We start from the raw sequence: 19090 nt of genomic DNA, 5'->3' as shown, positions 1-19090 counted from the left end.
TTCTGCAGCTGGAACACGATGTCTTGCACTGCACACACACAACACAACATACACAGTATCGTAGACATGGCCGACACAAACTTCTGCAGCTGGAACACAATGTCTTGCACTGAAAAAAGAAGGATAAATAAAAATGTAACAGGAATCTGATTGAGGAAATAATTTTTTCTGCCCTTCCCAGAAGTGCATTGTTATTGTAATTAAAATGTGTGGAAAGAACTGATTTTTGTATTTTCAAGCCAAATCTGGTGTCGAAAATTTAGTATTTCCAGAAAGTTTAAGTTTACCACACACACACACAAACACACACATACACACACACACACAGACACACACACAGACAAATACACACACACACACACACAGACACACACACACACAGACACACACAGACACAGACACACACACACACACACACAGACACACACACACACACACAGACACACACACAGACACACACACACACAGACACACACACACACAGACACACACACAGACACACAGACACACACAGACAGACACACAGACAGACACACACACACACAGACACACACACAGACACAAACACACACAGACACACACACACAGACACACACACACACAGACACACACACACACAAACACACACACACAGACACACACACAGACAGACAGACACACACACAGAGACATACACACACACACACACACACACAGACACACACACAGACAGACACACACACACAGACACACACACAGACAGACACACACACAGACACACACACACACACAGACACACACACAGACACACACAGACACACACACACACACGGACACACATACAGACACACACAGACAGACACACACACAGACAGACACACACACAGACATACACACACACACAGACACACACACACACACAGACACACACAGACACACACACACAAAGACACACAGACAGACACACACAGACAGACACACACAGACAGACACACACACAGACACACACACACAGACACACAGAGACAGACACACAGACAGACAGACACACACACAGACACACACACAGACACAAACACACACAGACACACACACACAGACACACACAGACACACACAGACACACACACACACAAACACACACACACACAGACACACACACAGACAGATAGACACACACACAGAGACATACACACACACACACACACACACAGACAGACACACACACACACACAGACAGACACACACACAGACAGACACACACACAGAGACACACACACACACGGACACACAGACAGACACACACACAGACAGACACACACACAGACATACACACACACACAGACACACACACACACACACAGAGACACACACAGACACACACACACAAAGACACACAGACAGACACACACAGACAGACACACACACACAGACACACACACAGACAACTGAAACACCATGCTGTCACACAGACTCATGATGTGTGTAAACAAACTTGCGAGCCATTGCCACAAATCGTGTGTGTGAACAAACTTGCGAGCCATTGCCACAAATCATGTGTGTGAACAAACTTGCGAGCCATTGCCACAAATCGTGTGTGTGAACAAACTTGCGAGCCATTGCCACAAATCATGTGTGTGAACAAACTTGCGAGCCATTGCCACAAATCGTGTGTGTAAACAAACTTGCGAGCCATTGCCACAAATCGTGTGTGAACAAACTTGCGAGCCATTGCCACAAATCATGTGTGTGAACAAACTTGCGAGCCATTGCCACAAATCGTGTGTGTAAACAAACTTGCGAGCCATTGCCACAAATCATGTGTGTGAACAAACTTGCAAGCCATTGCCACAAATCGTGTGTGTAAACAAACTTGCGAGCCATTGCCACAAATCGTGTGTGTGAACAAACTTGCGAGCCATTGCCACAAATCATGTGTGTGAACAAACTTGCGAGCCATTGCAACAAATCATGTGTGTGGACAAACTTGCGAGCCATTGCCACAAATCGTGTGTGTAAACAAACTTGCAAGCCATTGCCACAAATCGTGTGTGTAAACAAACTTGCGAGCCATTGCCACAAATCGTGTCTACAAGCAGGTGATTAGGAAGACTAAAAGTTACACTGAAAAATATTGTTAAAGTGCATCTATGAAGTTTGCAATAGATCTGAAGATTATGTCATGCACTGAAAAAACACACCAGATACTGGAAGATTATGCCGTGCATAGAAAAAAAGACTGTTGCCATCGATGAGATATGCACTGCCATCACAAACTTCTTCAACTGGAACACTATGTCTTGCACTGGAATAAAAGATGAAAAAAAAAAGCCTCACAGCATGTCACTAAGCAGTGAATTTGGAGGAAAAACACCAACAAAATGCATCCATGAAGCTTACAATGGATCTGGCCCAATGCCTTCTGAAAAAAAAGACAAACACCAAAAAATGACCACTGCAAAATATATTGATGAAATATGCACTGGATTCGGAAGAATGAAAAGAATGAGGACAATGTGTCCGTGGAATAGAATGGCTATTGAAGACAATGTCTCACACTGAAAGAATGAAAAGAATGAGGACAATGTGTCCGTGGAATAGAATGGTTATAGAAGACAATGTCTCACACTGAAAAGAACGATCACAATATGCCTGTGGAATAGACTGGTTATAGAAGACAATGTCTCACACTGAAAAGAACGATCACAATATGCCTGTGGAATAGACTGGTTATAGAAGACAATGTCTCACACTGAAAAGAATGACAGCAATGTGTCTGTGGAATAGAATATCTATAGATGATAATGTCTTGCACTGAAAGAATGATGACAGTGTGTCTGTGGAATAGAATGGCTATAGAAGACAATGTCTCACACTGAAAAGAATGATCACAATATGTCTGTGGAATAGAATGGCTATGGAAGACAATGTTTTGCACTGAAAAGAATGATCACAATGTATCTGTGGAATAGAATGGCCATAGAAGACAATGTTTTGCACTGAAAAGAATGATCACAATGATCACAATGTATCTGTGGAATAGAATGGCTATAGAAGACAATGTTTTGCACTGAAAAGAATGATCACAATGTGTCTGTGGAATAGAATGGCTATAGAAGACAATGTTTTGCACTGAAAAGAATGAAAAGAATGATCACAATGTATCTGTGAAATAGAATGGCTATGGAAGACAATGTTTTGCACTGAAAAGAATGATCACAATGTATCTGTGGAATAGAATGGCTATAGAAGACAATGTTTTGCACTGAAAAGAATGATCACAATGTATCTGTGGAATAGAATGGCTATAGAAGACAATGTTTTGCACTGAAAAGAATGATCACAATGTATCTGTGGAATAGAATGGCTATAGAAGACAATGTTTTGCACTGAAAAGAATGATCACAATGTATCTGTGGAATAGAATGGCTATAGAAAACAATGTTTTGCACTGAAAAGAATGAAAAGAATGATCACAATGTATCTGTGGAATAGAATGGCTATAGAAGACAATGTTTTGCACTGAAAAGAATGGTCACAATGTGTCTGTGGAATAGAATGGCTATAGAAGACAATGTTTTGCACTGAAAAGAATGAAAAGAATGATCACAATGTGTCTGTGGAATAGAATGGCTATGGAAGACAATGTTTTGCACTGAAAGAATGAAAAGAATGATGACAATATGTCTGTGGAATAGAATGGCTACAGATGATGATTCTTGCACTGATAAAGATAGCAACAACATTCCAGTAGACAATGCAGAGGTTTTTAAAGGCCAGATAATCTGCAATAAAAACAACAACAAAACACTGTCACAAAATGAGTCAATCAAACAGGCTGTGGAACTAGTCCATCCTCCGTTAAATGAAAGAAAAGAAAAGAAAAAATGACAACAGCGAAACATGCCAGTGAAACAGGCAGCAGACTATGGAAGGCTGTGTCTTGGAGAGAACAACAACGGCAGTTCAGTTCAGTTCAGTTCAGTTACCCAAGGAGGTGTCACTGTGTTCAGACAATCCATATATGCTACACAACATCTGCCAGGTAGATGCCTGACCAGCACCCAATGTGCTTAGTCAGGCCTTGAGCAAGGGGAATAAAAAGACTTAGGCCTTGAGGAAGGAGGAATAAAAAGACTTAGGCCTTGAGGAAGGAGGAATAAAAAGACTTAGACAGGCCTTGAGGAAGGAGGAATAAAAAGACTTAGGCCTTGAGGAAGGAGGAATAAACAGACTTAGGCCTTGAGGAAGGAGGAATAAAAAGACTTAGGCCTTGAGGAAGGGGAATAAACAGACTTAGTCAGGCCTTGAGGAAGGGGGAATAAAGAGACTTAGTCAGGCCTTGAGGAAGGGGAATAAAGAGACTTAGTCAGGCCTTGAGGAAGGGGAATAAACAGACTTAGTCAGGCCTTGAGGAAAAGGAATAAACAGACTTAGTCAGGCCTTGAGGAAGGGGAATAAACAGACTTAGTCAGGCCTTGAGGAAAAGGAATAAACAGACTTAGTCAGGCCTTGAGGAAGGGGAATAAACAGACTTAGTCAGGCCTTGAGGAAGGGGAATAAACAGACTTAGGCCTTGAGGAAGGGGAATAAACAGACTTGAAATGAAATGAAATTATGGTGCTTAGAGCCTCGCCGACCACTAAGGCCATCTCAAGGCTATCGCCGCGTCAATAACTACTACAGGGATAAAAAAACAACCAATTAAAACGAGTCAACACTTCAAACTTTCCACTCCAAAGTTAAAAAAAAACTTCCATAGTTTAAAACCTTCAAATCTGGTTAAAAAGGTTCACTTCTTTTAAGAAGTCCATCAGCGCACACGGAGGGACATCACGAAACAAAGTCTTCAAAGAAACCGCCGTGTAATGTCTGCGTCTAACGTCATACAGATCCCAACAATCAAGGAGCACGTGTTTCACGGTGAGAGGCTCGTCACAGGGAATGCATCGAGGGGCCTCTTCCCCCTTCAACAAGTAAGAATGAGTAAAAAAAGTGTGCCCCGCGCGCAGTCTGCACAGCACAGACTCCTCCTTTCTGTTCTTCACCCCCGAAGGGAGGGTCTCTTTTAGGTCCGGACGGATCTGGAAGAGCTTGTTGTCCGTCTGGGTGTTCCACTCCTCTTGCCATAGATCCTTAACGTAGGTGTTCACCTTCCGCTTCATGTCTGTATATGGCACAAAGGATCTGGACAATTCTTTCTTTACAGCGTTCCTGGCCAGCAGGTCCGCCCTTTCGTTACCACGAATGCCAACATGTCCTGGAACCCAGGCCAACACAACCTCGTATCCTTTCTTCGTTGCGAGAGTAAAAGTTTCATAAAATTCCAGCAGTTTGGGATGAGTGATATTCCTGCAGGTGATCGCTCCAGGGCTGACAAGGAGTCGGAAAAGAACATGAATCTCTTCTGTTTGGAAGAGAGAACCATTTTTAACCCCAGAACCAGTGCGGTCAGTTCCGCGGTGTACACCGAGCTGTCAGACAGGATGTGTTCCTTTGAGGGCCGGTCAGGAAAGGCGGGACAGAACGCAGATGCGGCGACTCCGTCCTCTGACTTGGAACCGTCAGTGAAGATGCTTTGAAAAGTGGGGAATTTGTGGCACAGTTCCGAAAAGTAGGTTCTGTAGGCCAGAGAACTGGTGGTGTCCTTACGGTACGAGGCCAGATCGAATCGGACCTCAGGTGTTGTAAAGGTCCACGGAGGGCTGTCAGGGAACTTAGAGAAATCCGAGATGCCACCGACATCCAGATCGGCCTTTTCTAAGTGCGGCTGAATGCGGAGTCCGAGAGGAGGTATGCAGTTTGGGTTGTCTGTAAATTTCTTATCGAAAGGGTTGTTGAATACAGCGTCGTAAGCAGGGTTTGTAGGTTCCGAGAACAATTTCAGATAATAGTTCAGGGTCAGCTTCAGTCTGCGGTTGGAAAGAGGCGGTTCCCCCGCCTCTGCGTACAGGCTGTGCACAGGGGTGGTGTGGAAAGCACCTAAGCTGAGACGGAGCCCTTGGTGGTGTACAGGGTCCAACAGTTTCAGATAGGACGGTCTGGCCGAGCCGTATACCACACTTCCATAATCCAGTTTGGACCGGACCAGGGCTCTGTAGAGGTGCAAGAGAGTTCTCTTATCAGCACCCCAGTTCGTGTGTCCCACAACTCGGATGATGTTAAGGGCTTTTTGGCAAGATATTTTCAGCTGTTTAATGTGGCTGAGGAAGTTCAGCTTCTGATCGAAGACAACCCCTAGAAATCTGGCTTCCTTGACCGCCGGGATGGTGGATGTTCCCAGACGGATTTCAGGGTCCGGATAGAACTGGCGAAAATTATGAAAATGGATGCATTCAGTTTTGGAGGACGAAAACGTGAAGCCATTCTCCTCTGCCCAACACTGGATTTTGTTGACGCAGAGCTGAAGCCGTCGCTGGATGCTGGCGTACGTGCTGCCGGTTGCATATAAGGCAAAATCATCTACGAACAGCGAGCTGTCCGATCCCCTCTGAACGGATTGAACGAAGTCATTAATTTTGATGCTGAAAAGAGCCGGCGACAGGATGCTCCCTTGCGGGACACCCAGCTCCTGCTCGTGAATGTCGGACAGGGTGGTGCCGACTCTCACCTGGAATTGTCTGTCTTGTAAAAAATTGTGGATGAACTGAGGCTGGTGTCCTCGGAAGCCGAGCTTGTGCAAGTCGGAAAGAATACCAAATTTCCACGTGGTATCGTAAGCTTTCTCCAAGTCGAAAAATATGGCCACCACATGTTGTTTGTTTACAAATGCATTTCTGACAGTGGTTTCCAGACGGACCAGATGGTCAACGGTAGAGCGATGCTTGCGGAAACCGCACTGTTCTTTCGCCAGAAGGCCGTCGGTCTCTAGTTTCCACATCAGTCTACCGTTGACCATCTTCTCCATCAGTTTGCAGACGCAGCTGGTCAGTGCAATTGGGCGGTAGTTGGAGGGGTTCGAGGGGTCTTTTCCCGGTTTCGGCAGCGGGATTATGAGGGCTTTCCGCCAGGAGGGTGGAAAAAAGCCTGTGACCCAGATGTGGTTATAAACTTTAAGCAGGGTGTCCAGACAGGTTTGGGGAAGGTGCTTTAGGAGTTTATAATGGACCTCGTCCATTCCTGGACAGGAATCCGTACAGGTCTGAAGGGCAGATTTAAGTTCGTTCATTGTGAAATGAAGGTTGTAATTCTCTGTGTTGTCGGAAAAGAAGTTACACTGTGTTTTTTCTGACAGGTTTTTGGTTTTAAGAAAGCGAGCAGATTTGTTAGCAGATCTCGAGTTCTGTTCTATTGTGGAGGCAAGCAAATTGGCAACTGCTTTCTTCTCTGTGACCAGAGCGTCTGAGAGTTTAAGATGGTGAAAGGTCGGGCATACGTTTTTGCCCTTAATTCTTTTTAAAACCCTCCACACTTTCTTCTTGGGTGTGTTGGAGGTTAAGGAAGAGCAGAAATCTCTCCATGACTTCCTCTGGCTCTTTTTAAAAACATACCTGGCTTTCGCCCTCAGCTGTTGATGGGTTCGAACGCTATCGGTCTCCGGTCTCCGAAAGACGCGTCGCTGTGCTCTCTTCCGAGACTTGCAGGCCTCCCGACATTCCGCGTTGAACCAGGGCGTTCTAGGGACCTGAGGCTTGGAGGTAGACGATGGGACTGCTGCTTTGGCGCAATCTAAAACGATCCGAGTCAGAGCGTCAGCAGGGTCCTTGCTTTTCAATACTGTTTCTTCCTGCAGCTCCGCTCTTATCTTGGTGGTAAAAAAACTCCAGTCTGCTTTGTCGTAGTACAGGCGGTCAGGCAGAGAGTCACCTTCTCCATCTGTGGGGCGGAGGACGACAGGAAAGTGGTCACTCCCGTGCAGATCGTCGTGCACTTTCCATTCGTAGTCCAGGACCAACGATGGATCGCAGACCGACAGATCTAAACACGAGAGCTTTCCAGAGGACAGATGCAGGTAAGTGGGAGGCTTGTCGTTAAGACAGCACAAGTCCATGTCAGAAAGGAGGTTTTCTAAGAGAAGACCTCGGGCTGATGTCATCTCACTTCCCCAGAGCGGGGAGTGTCCATTGAAGTCGCCCAACAGTAAAAACGGACGTGGGAGCTGGTCGACCAGGTTCATGAGGTCCTGCCTCAGAACGCGGACGGAAGGAGGAAGATAGAGAGAGCAGACAGTGATGGTTTTCTCAAGCGTGACTCTGACTGCCACCGCCTGTAAAGGGGTGCTTAAAAGAACTGTACTGTATAAAAGGGACTTGCGAATAAAAAGAGCGACACCTCCCGTCAATCCCTCTTGCTTCGGTTGAGCGGGTTTAAAAACGGAGTTAAAACCAGAGAGAGATAAAACCTTGCCATCTCTTTGCAGAGTCTCCTGCAGCGCCAGCACTGAGGGTTTCAAAGCCCGACAAAGCAGCTGGAGTTCCTGAAAATTGGCGTGGAACCCCCGGATGTTCCAGTGGATCACTGCCATTAAAAAAGGTTAAAATAATAAAGCAGCAGCCTATTCCATCGCTACCCCCTGCTCCTCTGCTTGCGGTGGCTCAAGGTCCGCCAGGATGGAATATTTGTTTTTCGAAGTAAATTTTTCGGATTCCGACCGAGTCGGAATATCCACCACCTCGGCCCCTCCCGATCCCGCCGAGGCCGCAACCCTCCCCTCCTTGAGTTTTGGAGGTAGGGGGGGTTTCCGGCCACTTCCGCCAGCCCGAGGGCCAGGCAGACGAGAGGCGGGGCGAGGGGTGCCGGGGGGTGGGGTGGGGCGGGAGGCGGACAACGTGCCTCCGCCTGAGGCTTTTCTCTCCCGCCCAGCGGCCCCTGAGGACTGCCGCACAGGATGGGAAGGGGTGGACACGGCGCCTCCACCCAAGGCCAACGGTTCCGACGAGGCGGTTAAGTCGTCCATCTGCGTTCCTGTGGACGTCATCTGGACCGCGACGTCCACCGTCCTGGGTCTGACGACAGAGGCATACGACACCTTAGGCAACGCGGCCTCCACCTGTTTCCTTGCCTCAAAGAAGGAAATTTTCTTTTCTGTCTTGACTTTCTGGATTTGTTTCTCTTTTTTCCAGACGGGGCAGTCTTTCGATGAGGACGGGTGGCCACCTCCGCAGTTCGCGCACCGGGCTGGATTGACGCAATCGCCCTGGTGCGCCGCCTTCGAACAGGTGCCACACGCCTCTTCATCCTTACATCAGTCCCTGACGTGTCCGAATTTCTGACATTTAAAGCATCTCAGGGGGGACGGCACATACAAGCTTACGCTGACCATGAGGTACCGACCTGAATGTCCTTGGGGACATCCGGGCAGCAGAAGGTGAGGAAGAAAGTGTTGGTCGGGACTCTGTCCGACCCCTTCCTCACTGTCACCCTGTACACGTCGGTCACTCCCTGAGAGGACAGCTCGCTCTTGATCTCGGCCTCAGACACACCTTTCAACTCCGGGCATCTGATGACCCCCTTTGAGCAGTTGAGGCCTTTGTGAGGGGAAACCTTCACCGCCCTATCCACGAAAGTGGTCGCCTTGAGAAGGAGCTGTGTCTGCCTTTTGGATTCCGTCTGAACTAAAAAGGGCCCCGCTCCTCAGCCTCTTGATGGACTTCAGCGATCCTGCCAGACACTGAAAGCCCTTCTGGATAGCGAAGGGGCTGAGAGCCGACAACGGCTTGTCATCATCAGCGCCCTCCATCACCAGCCACGATGGCCAAAATCCAGAGGTCTCAACGACCTCCGAATCGGAGTCTGAGTCATCCGTTCCCTGTCTTCTTCTTTTACCCGAGCCAGGGGGGTGTAGTTTTTTGGAAGTCATGTTGAAAAAAATGTAAATTCATCCCTCCCTTACCCACCCACCATGGGGTCCAACTTAGGGGCCAGGGTCCAGGGAACACCAGCTTGACCCCTTCCAGGTTTCGGGAGGGATATACGACCAACAGTCTAGCTCCAACGTGTTCCCCCCCGATCATGCCCAGCTCCCGGGGACAGAGAACCGAGCACTACGGGGGTTACCTTCGTCAGCCTCTAAACTGCCAGTCTTGACCCAGCCCCACGAAGGGGTAGCCGATTGACACACACGGGCCAATGTGTGCCGCCTGTCTTAGGAGAGGTCCGAGCCAAAGGGATGTGTTGAGAGCAGCGTGCTCTCTCAATCCCCAGGATCTCATTCCCCTCCCTCACAGGTCGCGCCGCACGGCAAACACGGCGGGCCTAAAGAAGGCCGCAGAGAAAAAAAGAATGTGGAAAAGAAGGCTTGATGGGGAGCTGAGGACAGAAAAGAGGCAGTAAAAAGAAGAATAGAGAACAGCGAAAGGGACAGTGGGTCACGTTTAGTTTGGGCCTCACTCACGACCTGTTCGGCATGGGAAGCCCTATCAGGGGCATCAGTACAAAACCACCACTTATTCAGCCCTGACAGCTACGACGGCTATGTAGGCTGTCAATTAAGACCTGGGATCACAGCACCAAACCCCAAGAAGCACTGATGCCCCCGCCGACATAGCTCGCTCGATCACTGGCCACTAAGCCTCCCGACCACGACAAGGTAGTGACCCTCCCGGGAGTGGGTCAGGAGAACACCAGCCTGACCCCCTCCAGGTTTTGGGAGGATAAACAGACTTAGTCAGGCCTTGAGGAAGGGGGAATAAACAGACTTAGTCAGTCCTTGAGGAAGGGGAATAAACAGACTTAGTCAGGCCTTGAGGAAAAGGAATAAACAGACTTAGTCAGGCCTTGAGGAAGGGGGAATAAACAGACTTAGTCAGGCCTTGAGGAAGGGGGAATAAACAGACTTAGTCAGGCCTTGAGGAAGGGGAATAAACAGACTTAGTCAGGCCTTGAGGAAGGGGAATAAACAGACTTAGTCAGGCCTTGAGGAAGGGGAATAAAAAGAGGTGCATAAACAAACAGATGGATGCATCAGTAAAAATAAAAGTATGAAAAAAGTGACAATAAAGAAAAAGAGAAGAAAAATAAAAGAGAGCAAATAAATGCAACTAAACACACACACACACACAAACACACACACACACACACTCACACACACACCCCTCAGCCAGCAACAAGAAGAGAATGCTGCACAATGTATCACTCACCATGTTTTTGATCCAAGAGCTCCATCTTCACCAGAACATCAGAACGCATCTTGGCAAATCTCGTCCGTGCTTCCTGCCGGCACCGTAGGATCAGTCTGAAATAAAAGACGCCAGGATTCTGTCAGCGTCTGTCCTCCTCACTGTCTGTCCTCACTGTCTGTCCTCCTCACTGTCTGTCCTCCTCACTGTCTGTCCTCACTGTCTGTCCTCCTCACTGTCTGTCCTCCTCACTGTCTGTCCTCACTGTCTGTCCTCCTCACTGTCTGTCCTCACTGTCTGTCCTCACTGTCTGTCCTCCTCACTGTCTGTCCTCCTCACTGTCTGTCTTCACTGTCTGTCTGTCCTCCTCACTGTCTGTCCTCCTCACTGTCTGTCCTCCTCACTGTCTGTCTTCACTGTCTGTCTGTCCTCCTCACTGTCTGTCCTCCTCACCATCCTTCTCTCACTGTCTGTCCTCCTCACTGTCTGTCCTCTTCACTGTCTGTCCTCCTCACTGTCTGTCCTCCTCACTGTCTGTCCTCCTCACCATCATTCTCTCACTGTCTGTCCTCCTCACTGTCTGTCCTCCTCACCATCATTCTCTCACTGTCTGTCCTCTTCACTGTCTGTCCTCACTGTCTGTCCTCTTCACTGTCTGTCCTCACTGTCTGTCCTCTTCACTGTCTGTCCTCTTCACTGTCTGTACTCCTCACTGTCTGTCTTCACTGTCTGTCTGTCCTCACTGTCTGTCCTCCTCACTGTCTGTCCTCCTCACTGTCTGTCCTCCTCACTGTCTGTCCTCCTCACGATCATTCTCTCACTGTCTGTCTACCTCATTGTCTGTCCTCACTGTCTGTCCTCCTCACTGTCTGTCCTCCTCACTGTCTGTCCTCACTGTCTGTCCTCTTCACTGTCTGTCCTCACTGTCTGTCCTCTTCACTGTCTGTCCTCTTCACTGTCTGTCCTCCTCACTGTCTGTCCTCCTCACTGTCTGTCCTCACTGTCTGTCCTCCTCACTGTCTGTCCTCCTCACTGTCTGTCCTCCTCACGATCATTCTCTCACTGTCTGTCTACCTCATTGTCTGTCCTCCTCACTGTCTGTCCTCTTCACTGTCTGTCCTCACTGTCTGTCCTCCTCACTGTCTGTCCTCCTCACTGTCTGTCTGTCCTCACTGTCTGTCCTCTTCACTGTCTGTCCTCCTCACTGTCTGTCCTCCTCACTGTCTGTCCTCCTCATCCTCCTCACTGTCTGTCCTCCTCACTGTCTGTCCTCCTCATCCTCTTCACTGTCTGTCCTCTTCACTGTCTGTCCTCCTCACTGTCTGTCCTCTTCATCCTCCTCACTGTCTGTCCTCACTGTCTGTCCTCCTCACTGTCTGTCCTCCTCACTGTCTGTCCTCACTGTCTGTCCTCCTCACTGTCTGTCTACCTCACCATCATTCTGTCAGCGTCTGTCCTCCTCACCAGGATTCTGTCAATCTTTTTCTCCCTTTCTTGTTATTGCGCCGTGCACTTTGATATGACAGTGATATGGCTTAGTGCTGTTCAGAACTGACTGACATGACACAGTGCTGTTCAGAACTGACTGACATGACACAGTGCTGTTCAGAACTGACTGACATGACACAGTGCTGTTCAGAACTGACAAATGAAATCAAAAACAAGTGTACTGTCTGTGCGTGCGTGCGTGCGTGTGTGCGTGCGTGTGTGTGCATACATGACGTAAAAGATACCTGTCTTTAATATTATCAGTCTTATGATAACAACAAGTCTAAGTGAAGTCACACCTGTACTCATAACCACCTGTCTGACAGCACCAACAAGGCAAAGTGAAGACACACCTGTACTCATAACCACCTGTCTAACAGCACCAACAAGGCAAAGTGAAGACACACCTGTACTCATAACCACCTGTCTAACAGCACCAACAAGGCAAAGTGAAGTCACACCTGTACTCATAACCACCTGTCTAACAGCACCAACAAGGCAAAGTGAAGACACACCTGTACTCATAACCACCTGTCTAACAGCACCAACAAGGCAAAGTGAAGTCACACCTGTACTCATAACCACCTGTCTAACAGCACCAACAAGGCAAAGTGAAGACACACCTGTACTCATAACCACCTGTCTAACAGCACCAACAAGGCAAAGTGAAGACACACCTGTACTCATAACCACCTGTCTAACAGCACCAACAAGGCAAAGTGAAGTCACACCTGTACTCATAACCACCTGTCTAACAGCACCAACAAGGCAAAGTGAAGACACACCTGTACTCATAACCACCTGTCTAACAGCACCAACAAGGCAAAGTGAAGTCACACCTGTACTCATAACCACCTGTCTAACAGCACCAACAAGGCAAAGTGAAGTCACACCTGTACTCATAACCACCTGTCTAACAGCACCAACAAGACAAAGTGAAGTCACACCTGTACTCATAACCACCTAACAGCACCAACAAGGCAAAGTGAAGAAGGAACACACCTGTACTCATAACCACCTGTCTAACAGCACCAACAAGGCAAAGTGAAGACACACCTGTACTCATAACCACCTAACAGCACCAACAAGTCTAAGTGAAGACACACCTGTACTCATAACCACCTGTCTAACAGCACCAACAAGACAAAGTGAAGTCACACCTGTACTCATAACCACCTAACAGCACCAACAAGGCAAAGTGAAGAAGGAACACACCTGTACTCATAGTTGCCGGTCTCCACACGGTACAGGGGTTCCTGAAGTGTGGCATAGGTGTACTCCTCATCGTCCAGCTCCTTCACTTTTAGGCAGTAGGACTGCAACATGCATTGTCTTCTGACAGTTCATCACGACCCTAAAAACCCCCCTCTTCACGAGATAGCCTCCCTCCCCTGCCTCTTCCTTGTCTTCAGTTTCTTCAGTTTTAGAGTTATGCATGTGTGTGAATGACTGGTGTGAAAGCGCTGAGATTTGTCTCTGCACAAGATTCAGCACTATATAAATAGTATCATTATTATCATTTCATTATTATCATTATTATGATTCACAGCAACATGCATGGTCTTCTGACACTTCATCATGATTCACAGCAACATGCATGGTCTTCTGACACTTCAACGTGATTCACAGCAACATGCATGGTCTTCTGACACTTCATCATGATTCACAGCAACATGCACTGCCTTCTGACACTTCATCATGATTCACAGCAACATGCACTGCCTTCTGACACTTCATCATGATTCACTGCAACATGCACTGCCTTCTGACACTTCATCATGATTCACTGCAACATGCACTGCCTTCTGACACTTCATCATGATTCACTGCAACATGCACTGCCTTCTGACACTTCATCATGATTCACAGCAACATGCACTGCCTTCTGACACTTCATCATGATTCACTGCAACATGCACTGCCTTCTGACACTTCATCATGATTCACTGCAACATGCACTGCCTTCTGACACTTCATCATGATTCACAGCAACATGCACTGCCTTCTGACACTTCATCATGATTGTTCACTTTGTTGGTCCATCCTGCATGTTTTGCTAGACATTGTAATGTGTTGCAGACACCCCCCCCCCCCCCACACACACACACTTTGTTTTCCTCCCAGACCAACACACACTCCCTCCCCACCCCCGTTTTGTTTTTCTCCCAGACCCACCCACCCCACACACACCCACCCCTGTTTTGTTTTTCTCCCAGACCCCCCCCCACACACACACACACCCACCCCTGTTTTGTTTTTCTCCCAGACCCCCCCCCCCCCCACACACACACACACCCCTGTTTTGTTTTTCTCCCAGACCCCCCCCACCCCCACACACACACCCCTGTTTTGTTTTTCTCCCAGACCCCCCCCCCCCCCCCACACACACACACCCACCCCCTATTTTTTTTCTATACTCACCAGACCCCCCCCCCCCCCCCCACACACCACACACCCCTGTTTTGTTTTTTCTCCCAGAACCCCCCCCCCCCCCACACACACACACACCCCAATTTTTTGTTTTTGTCCTCCCAAACCACCCCTGCCCCCCCCCCCACAACACACACCCCTTTATGTTTTTCTCCCAGACTCCCCTCTCCCTCTCCCCCCTTTTGTTTTTCCTCCCAGACCCCCCCCCCCCCCCCCGCCCCCCCCCACGCACCTACACCCCCCCCTTTTGTTTTTCATCCCAGACTCCCCCCTCCTACTCCCCCCCTTTTGTTTTTCCTCCCCGACTCCCCCCCACAAGCACCCCCCCCCTTTTGTTTTTCTCCCAGACTCCCCCCTCCTCTCCCCCCTTTTGTTTTTCTCCCAGACTCCCCCCCTCCTCTCCCCCCCTTTTGTTTTTCTCCCAGACTCCCCCCCCCCCCCCCACACACACACACCCCCCTTTTGTTTTTCTCCCAGACTCCCCCCCCCCCCCCCCCCACACACACCCCCCTTTTGTTTTTCTCCCAGACCCCCCCCCCAACACACACACCCACCCCCTTTTGTTTTTCTCCCAGAACCCCCCCTCCTCTCCCCCCTTTTGTTTTTCTCCCAGACTCCCCCTCCTCTCCCCCCTTTTGTTTTTCTCCCAGAACCCCCCCTCCTCTCCCCCCTTTTGTTTTTCTCCCAGACCCACACAGGAGTGATGGCCCGGAGGTAACAAGGACGTGAGAGAATCTGAGCGCGCTGGTTCGAATCATAGCTCAGCCGCCGATATTTTCTCCCCCTCCACTAGACCTTGAGTGGTGGTCTGGATGCTAGTCATTCGGATGAGACGATAAACTGAGGTTCCGTGTGCAGCATGCACTTAGCGCACGTTAAAGAACCCATGGTGACAAAAAGGTTGTTTCTGACAAAATTCTGTAGAAAAATCCAATTCGATAGGAAAAACCAATAAAACTGCATGCAGGAAAAAATACAAAAAAAAGAAGAAAAAAGGGTGGCGTTCTCCGTGTAACAATGCGTTCTCCCTGGGGAGAGCAGCCCGAATTTCACAAAGAGAAATCTGTTGTGACAAAAAAGAAGAGAAATACGAAATACGAATACAAATAATAATATGAAATAAACTCTCCCTCCCCACCCCTTTGTTTATCTCCCAGACACACACACAACCCTGCTCCCCCTCCCTCCCCAAATCCTGAAGAAAAATCCACTCTAATATACCAGCATATATGTGCATGTGATTGAAGCCAGACATGGGAAACGAATGATATGTGCATGTGATTGAAGCCAGACATGGGAAACGAATGATATGTGCATGTGATTGAAGCCAGACATGGGAAACGAATGATATGTGCATGTGATTGAAGCCAGACATGGGAAACGAATGATATGTGCATGTGATTGAAGCCAGACACAGGAAACGAATGATATGTGCATGTGATTGAAGCCAGACACAGGAAACGAATGATATGTGCATGTGATTGAAGCCAGACATGGGAAACGAATGATATGTGCATGTGATTGAAGCCAGACATGGGAAACGAATGATATGTGCATGTAATTGAAGCCAGGCAGGAAACGAATGATATGTGCATGTGATTGAAGCCAGGCAGGAAACGAATGATATGTGCATGTGATTGAAGCCAGACATGGGAAATGAATGATATGTGCATGTGATTGAAGCCAGGCAGGAAACGAATGATATGTGCATGTGATTGAAGCCAGACATGGGAAATGAATGATATGTGCATGTGATTGAAGCCAGGCAGGAAACTAATGATGTGTGCATGTGATTGAAGCCAGACAGGAAACGAATGATATGTGCATGTGATTGAAGCCAGACAGGAAACGAATGATATGTGCATGTGATTGAAACCAGACACAGGAAACGAATGATATGTGCATGTGATTGAAGCCAGGCAGGAAACTAATGATATGTGCATGTGATTGAAGCCAGACATGGGAAACGAATGATATGTGCATGTGATTGAAGCCAGACAGGAAACGAATGATATGTGCATGTGATTGAAGCCAGACACAGGAAACGAATGATATGTGCATGTGATTGAAGCCAGACACGGGAAACGAATGATGAGTGCCTAAAGGCAGGAGTCAGTCAACTCTACCCAGGTAGGCAGCCTGTTGAGCAGATGACTCTGTAAAATGCTGGAGTTTGGTGTCTGACTGAAGATAGGCACTATATAAATATCAATAATGAAATGAAATGGCAAGAAAACCTAACACAGGCACCCACCAAATACTCAAACTTGGCGTCCAGGTATTTCTTGATGGTGAGGCGGGTGTCAGGCACGGCCTTGTTGAGGAAGGTGTTGAGGTCAGAGATCATGGGTTTGACAGTCTTCAGCATGCTGATGGCCGACCGCTCCATACTGCGATGGGCCTCCCCGAACACACTGAACGCCTCGCTGGCTGCTGGCTGCGGCTCTCGCACCCCGATGGCAGAGAACACCTCCCCAAAGGCTGCCCGGATAAAGAGCCAGACTGTTTAATCTGGTCTGGATAAAGAGCCAGACTGTTTAATCTGGTCTGGATAAAGAGCCAGACTGTTTAATCTTGTCTGGATAAAGAGCCACAGACTGTTTAATCTGGTCTGGATAAAGAGCCACAGACTGTGTTTAATCTTGTCTGGATAAAGAGCCACAGACTGTTTAACCCCTTCACTGCTAGTATGTTTTGCTATAGCCTATGCTGAGAAATTTTTCAGAAAAACAAGAAAAACACACCAATGATCTTAATTTGTTTATATTTCAAAAAGTACTGAAGATAAGTGCATAAAAGTACATATCAAATGAAAGAAAAATGAACCATGATTTTGTTTTTTACACTCACAGGTTAAAATGATGAGTCAACCTGACACAAAAATTCCATAAAAAAATCAGGGCTGTCATTCCACCATGTAGGTGCTACAACATCCACCAGGTTATCAGTCAGTCTTTCTTGTGACTGTTATGATCAACCACACACACTGTCAAGGCTGTGCAACAGTGTCCAGGTCCATAAGACTCCAACACAGTCCACACAAAGAATGAAAAGGGTGTACTCACCCAACATCTATTGCCAGTAAAAACGCTGTGTGTGGTACTTGCGGAAACAGTCTTCAAGACACAGTGCTGGTTTACTGGGGCAGTCTGGGCAGTAGAACCTCACATCCTTTCTTTGTCCTTTCTTCCAGCAGACTCTGCACCTCCTTTGTAGCCGGGCCTTCTGTGGGGTAGGTGGGATGACATCAATGAAGTGTCGTCCACACAGACGAACAGCGTGGTCATTTGTAGCAGTGTCTGGGTCTTGGTCACCAAAAATCATAGCACTAATTACATCCTTCTGGAAGTCCAGGGATGTACTGCTGTTGCCTGCTTTTTTGTAGAGGATGTGTGCGTTCAGCATGGCAATTTGTAGAAAATGCACACACAGCTATTTGTACCACTTCAGGGTTTTCCTTGTGGCATCATAGGGCTGCAGCTGTTGGTCATGATGGTCCATGGCACCCATGTTTTTGTTGTAATCCAGAATTGCTGGAGGCTTGTTTACTGCCCTTTGGTCTTGCTGCTGCTGGTCTTCAGCTGTAGGTTTGTGGCAAGTTGTCAACTCCAGATGGTCCAGGATGAACATCATGATCATCACCATGCTGCATACCTGAAACACATTGCATAAAAGACCAAGTTTGTTGGGTTTTTTTGGTTATTTTTACATATATAAAGTTTATGAAATTCTACCATTTTATTTCTGTTTTCAGAAGCTGAAATACAAACACACACACATACCTCCACCCCCCCACCCTCCAACACACACATACTGAAAATAGTTAATGGTATGTAACACCCCCTTCATTCTCTTTCTCATACAAACAAAATGACAACACACACACACACACACACACACACACACACACACACACTTTTCTACAAGTGTTGCATTTACAAAGTAATTTAGGCATACAATACTGTATATATCATTTTCTGATTTCAGTTTTGTAAACATCATCTCCTCCTCCCCCTCCCCCCACCTCACGCATACACACACACACACACATACACACACACACACTCATAAACACAACAACAAACCAATACACACTCAGGAACAAATACTATATACAGAAAGGGAAACCAACACACA

At 47.6% G+C, this 19090-nt stretch overlaps 1 protein-coding gene across 3 annotated transcripts in view; it reads right to left on the bottom strand.

The window, feature by feature from the left end:
• The window catches only part of LOC143293119 (PRKCA-binding protein-like), a 94341-nt gene that overhangs the window by 13850 nt on the left and 61401 nt on the right, over positions 1-19090 (bottom strand). For all 3 annotated transcript variants that reach the window (XM_076604029.1, XM_076604027.1, XM_076604028.1), the window contains exons 6-8: positions 17208-17434; positions 13739-13839; positions 11057-11151 (exon numbers count right to left, since the gene is read on the bottom strand). In XM_076604029.1, the coding sequence (XP_076460144.1) occupies positions 11057-11151; positions 13739-13839; positions 17208-17434 (423 nt within the window). The remainder of the gene's footprint in view (positions 1-11056; positions 11152-13738; positions 13840-17207; positions 17435-19090) is intronic.

The sequence above is a fragment of the Babylonia areolata genome, chromosome 18, assembly GCF_041734735.1.
Source record: "Babylonia areolata isolate BAREFJ2019XMU chromosome 18, ASM4173473v1, whole genome shotgun sequence".
In the NCBI taxonomy this organism is placed as follows: domain Eukaryota; kingdom Metazoa; phylum Mollusca; class Gastropoda; order Neogastropoda; family Buccinidae; genus Babylonia; species Babylonia areolata.
The sequence above is the reverse complement of the archived record's forward strand: the minus strand, read 5'-3'. Positions and strand labels throughout refer to the sequence as shown.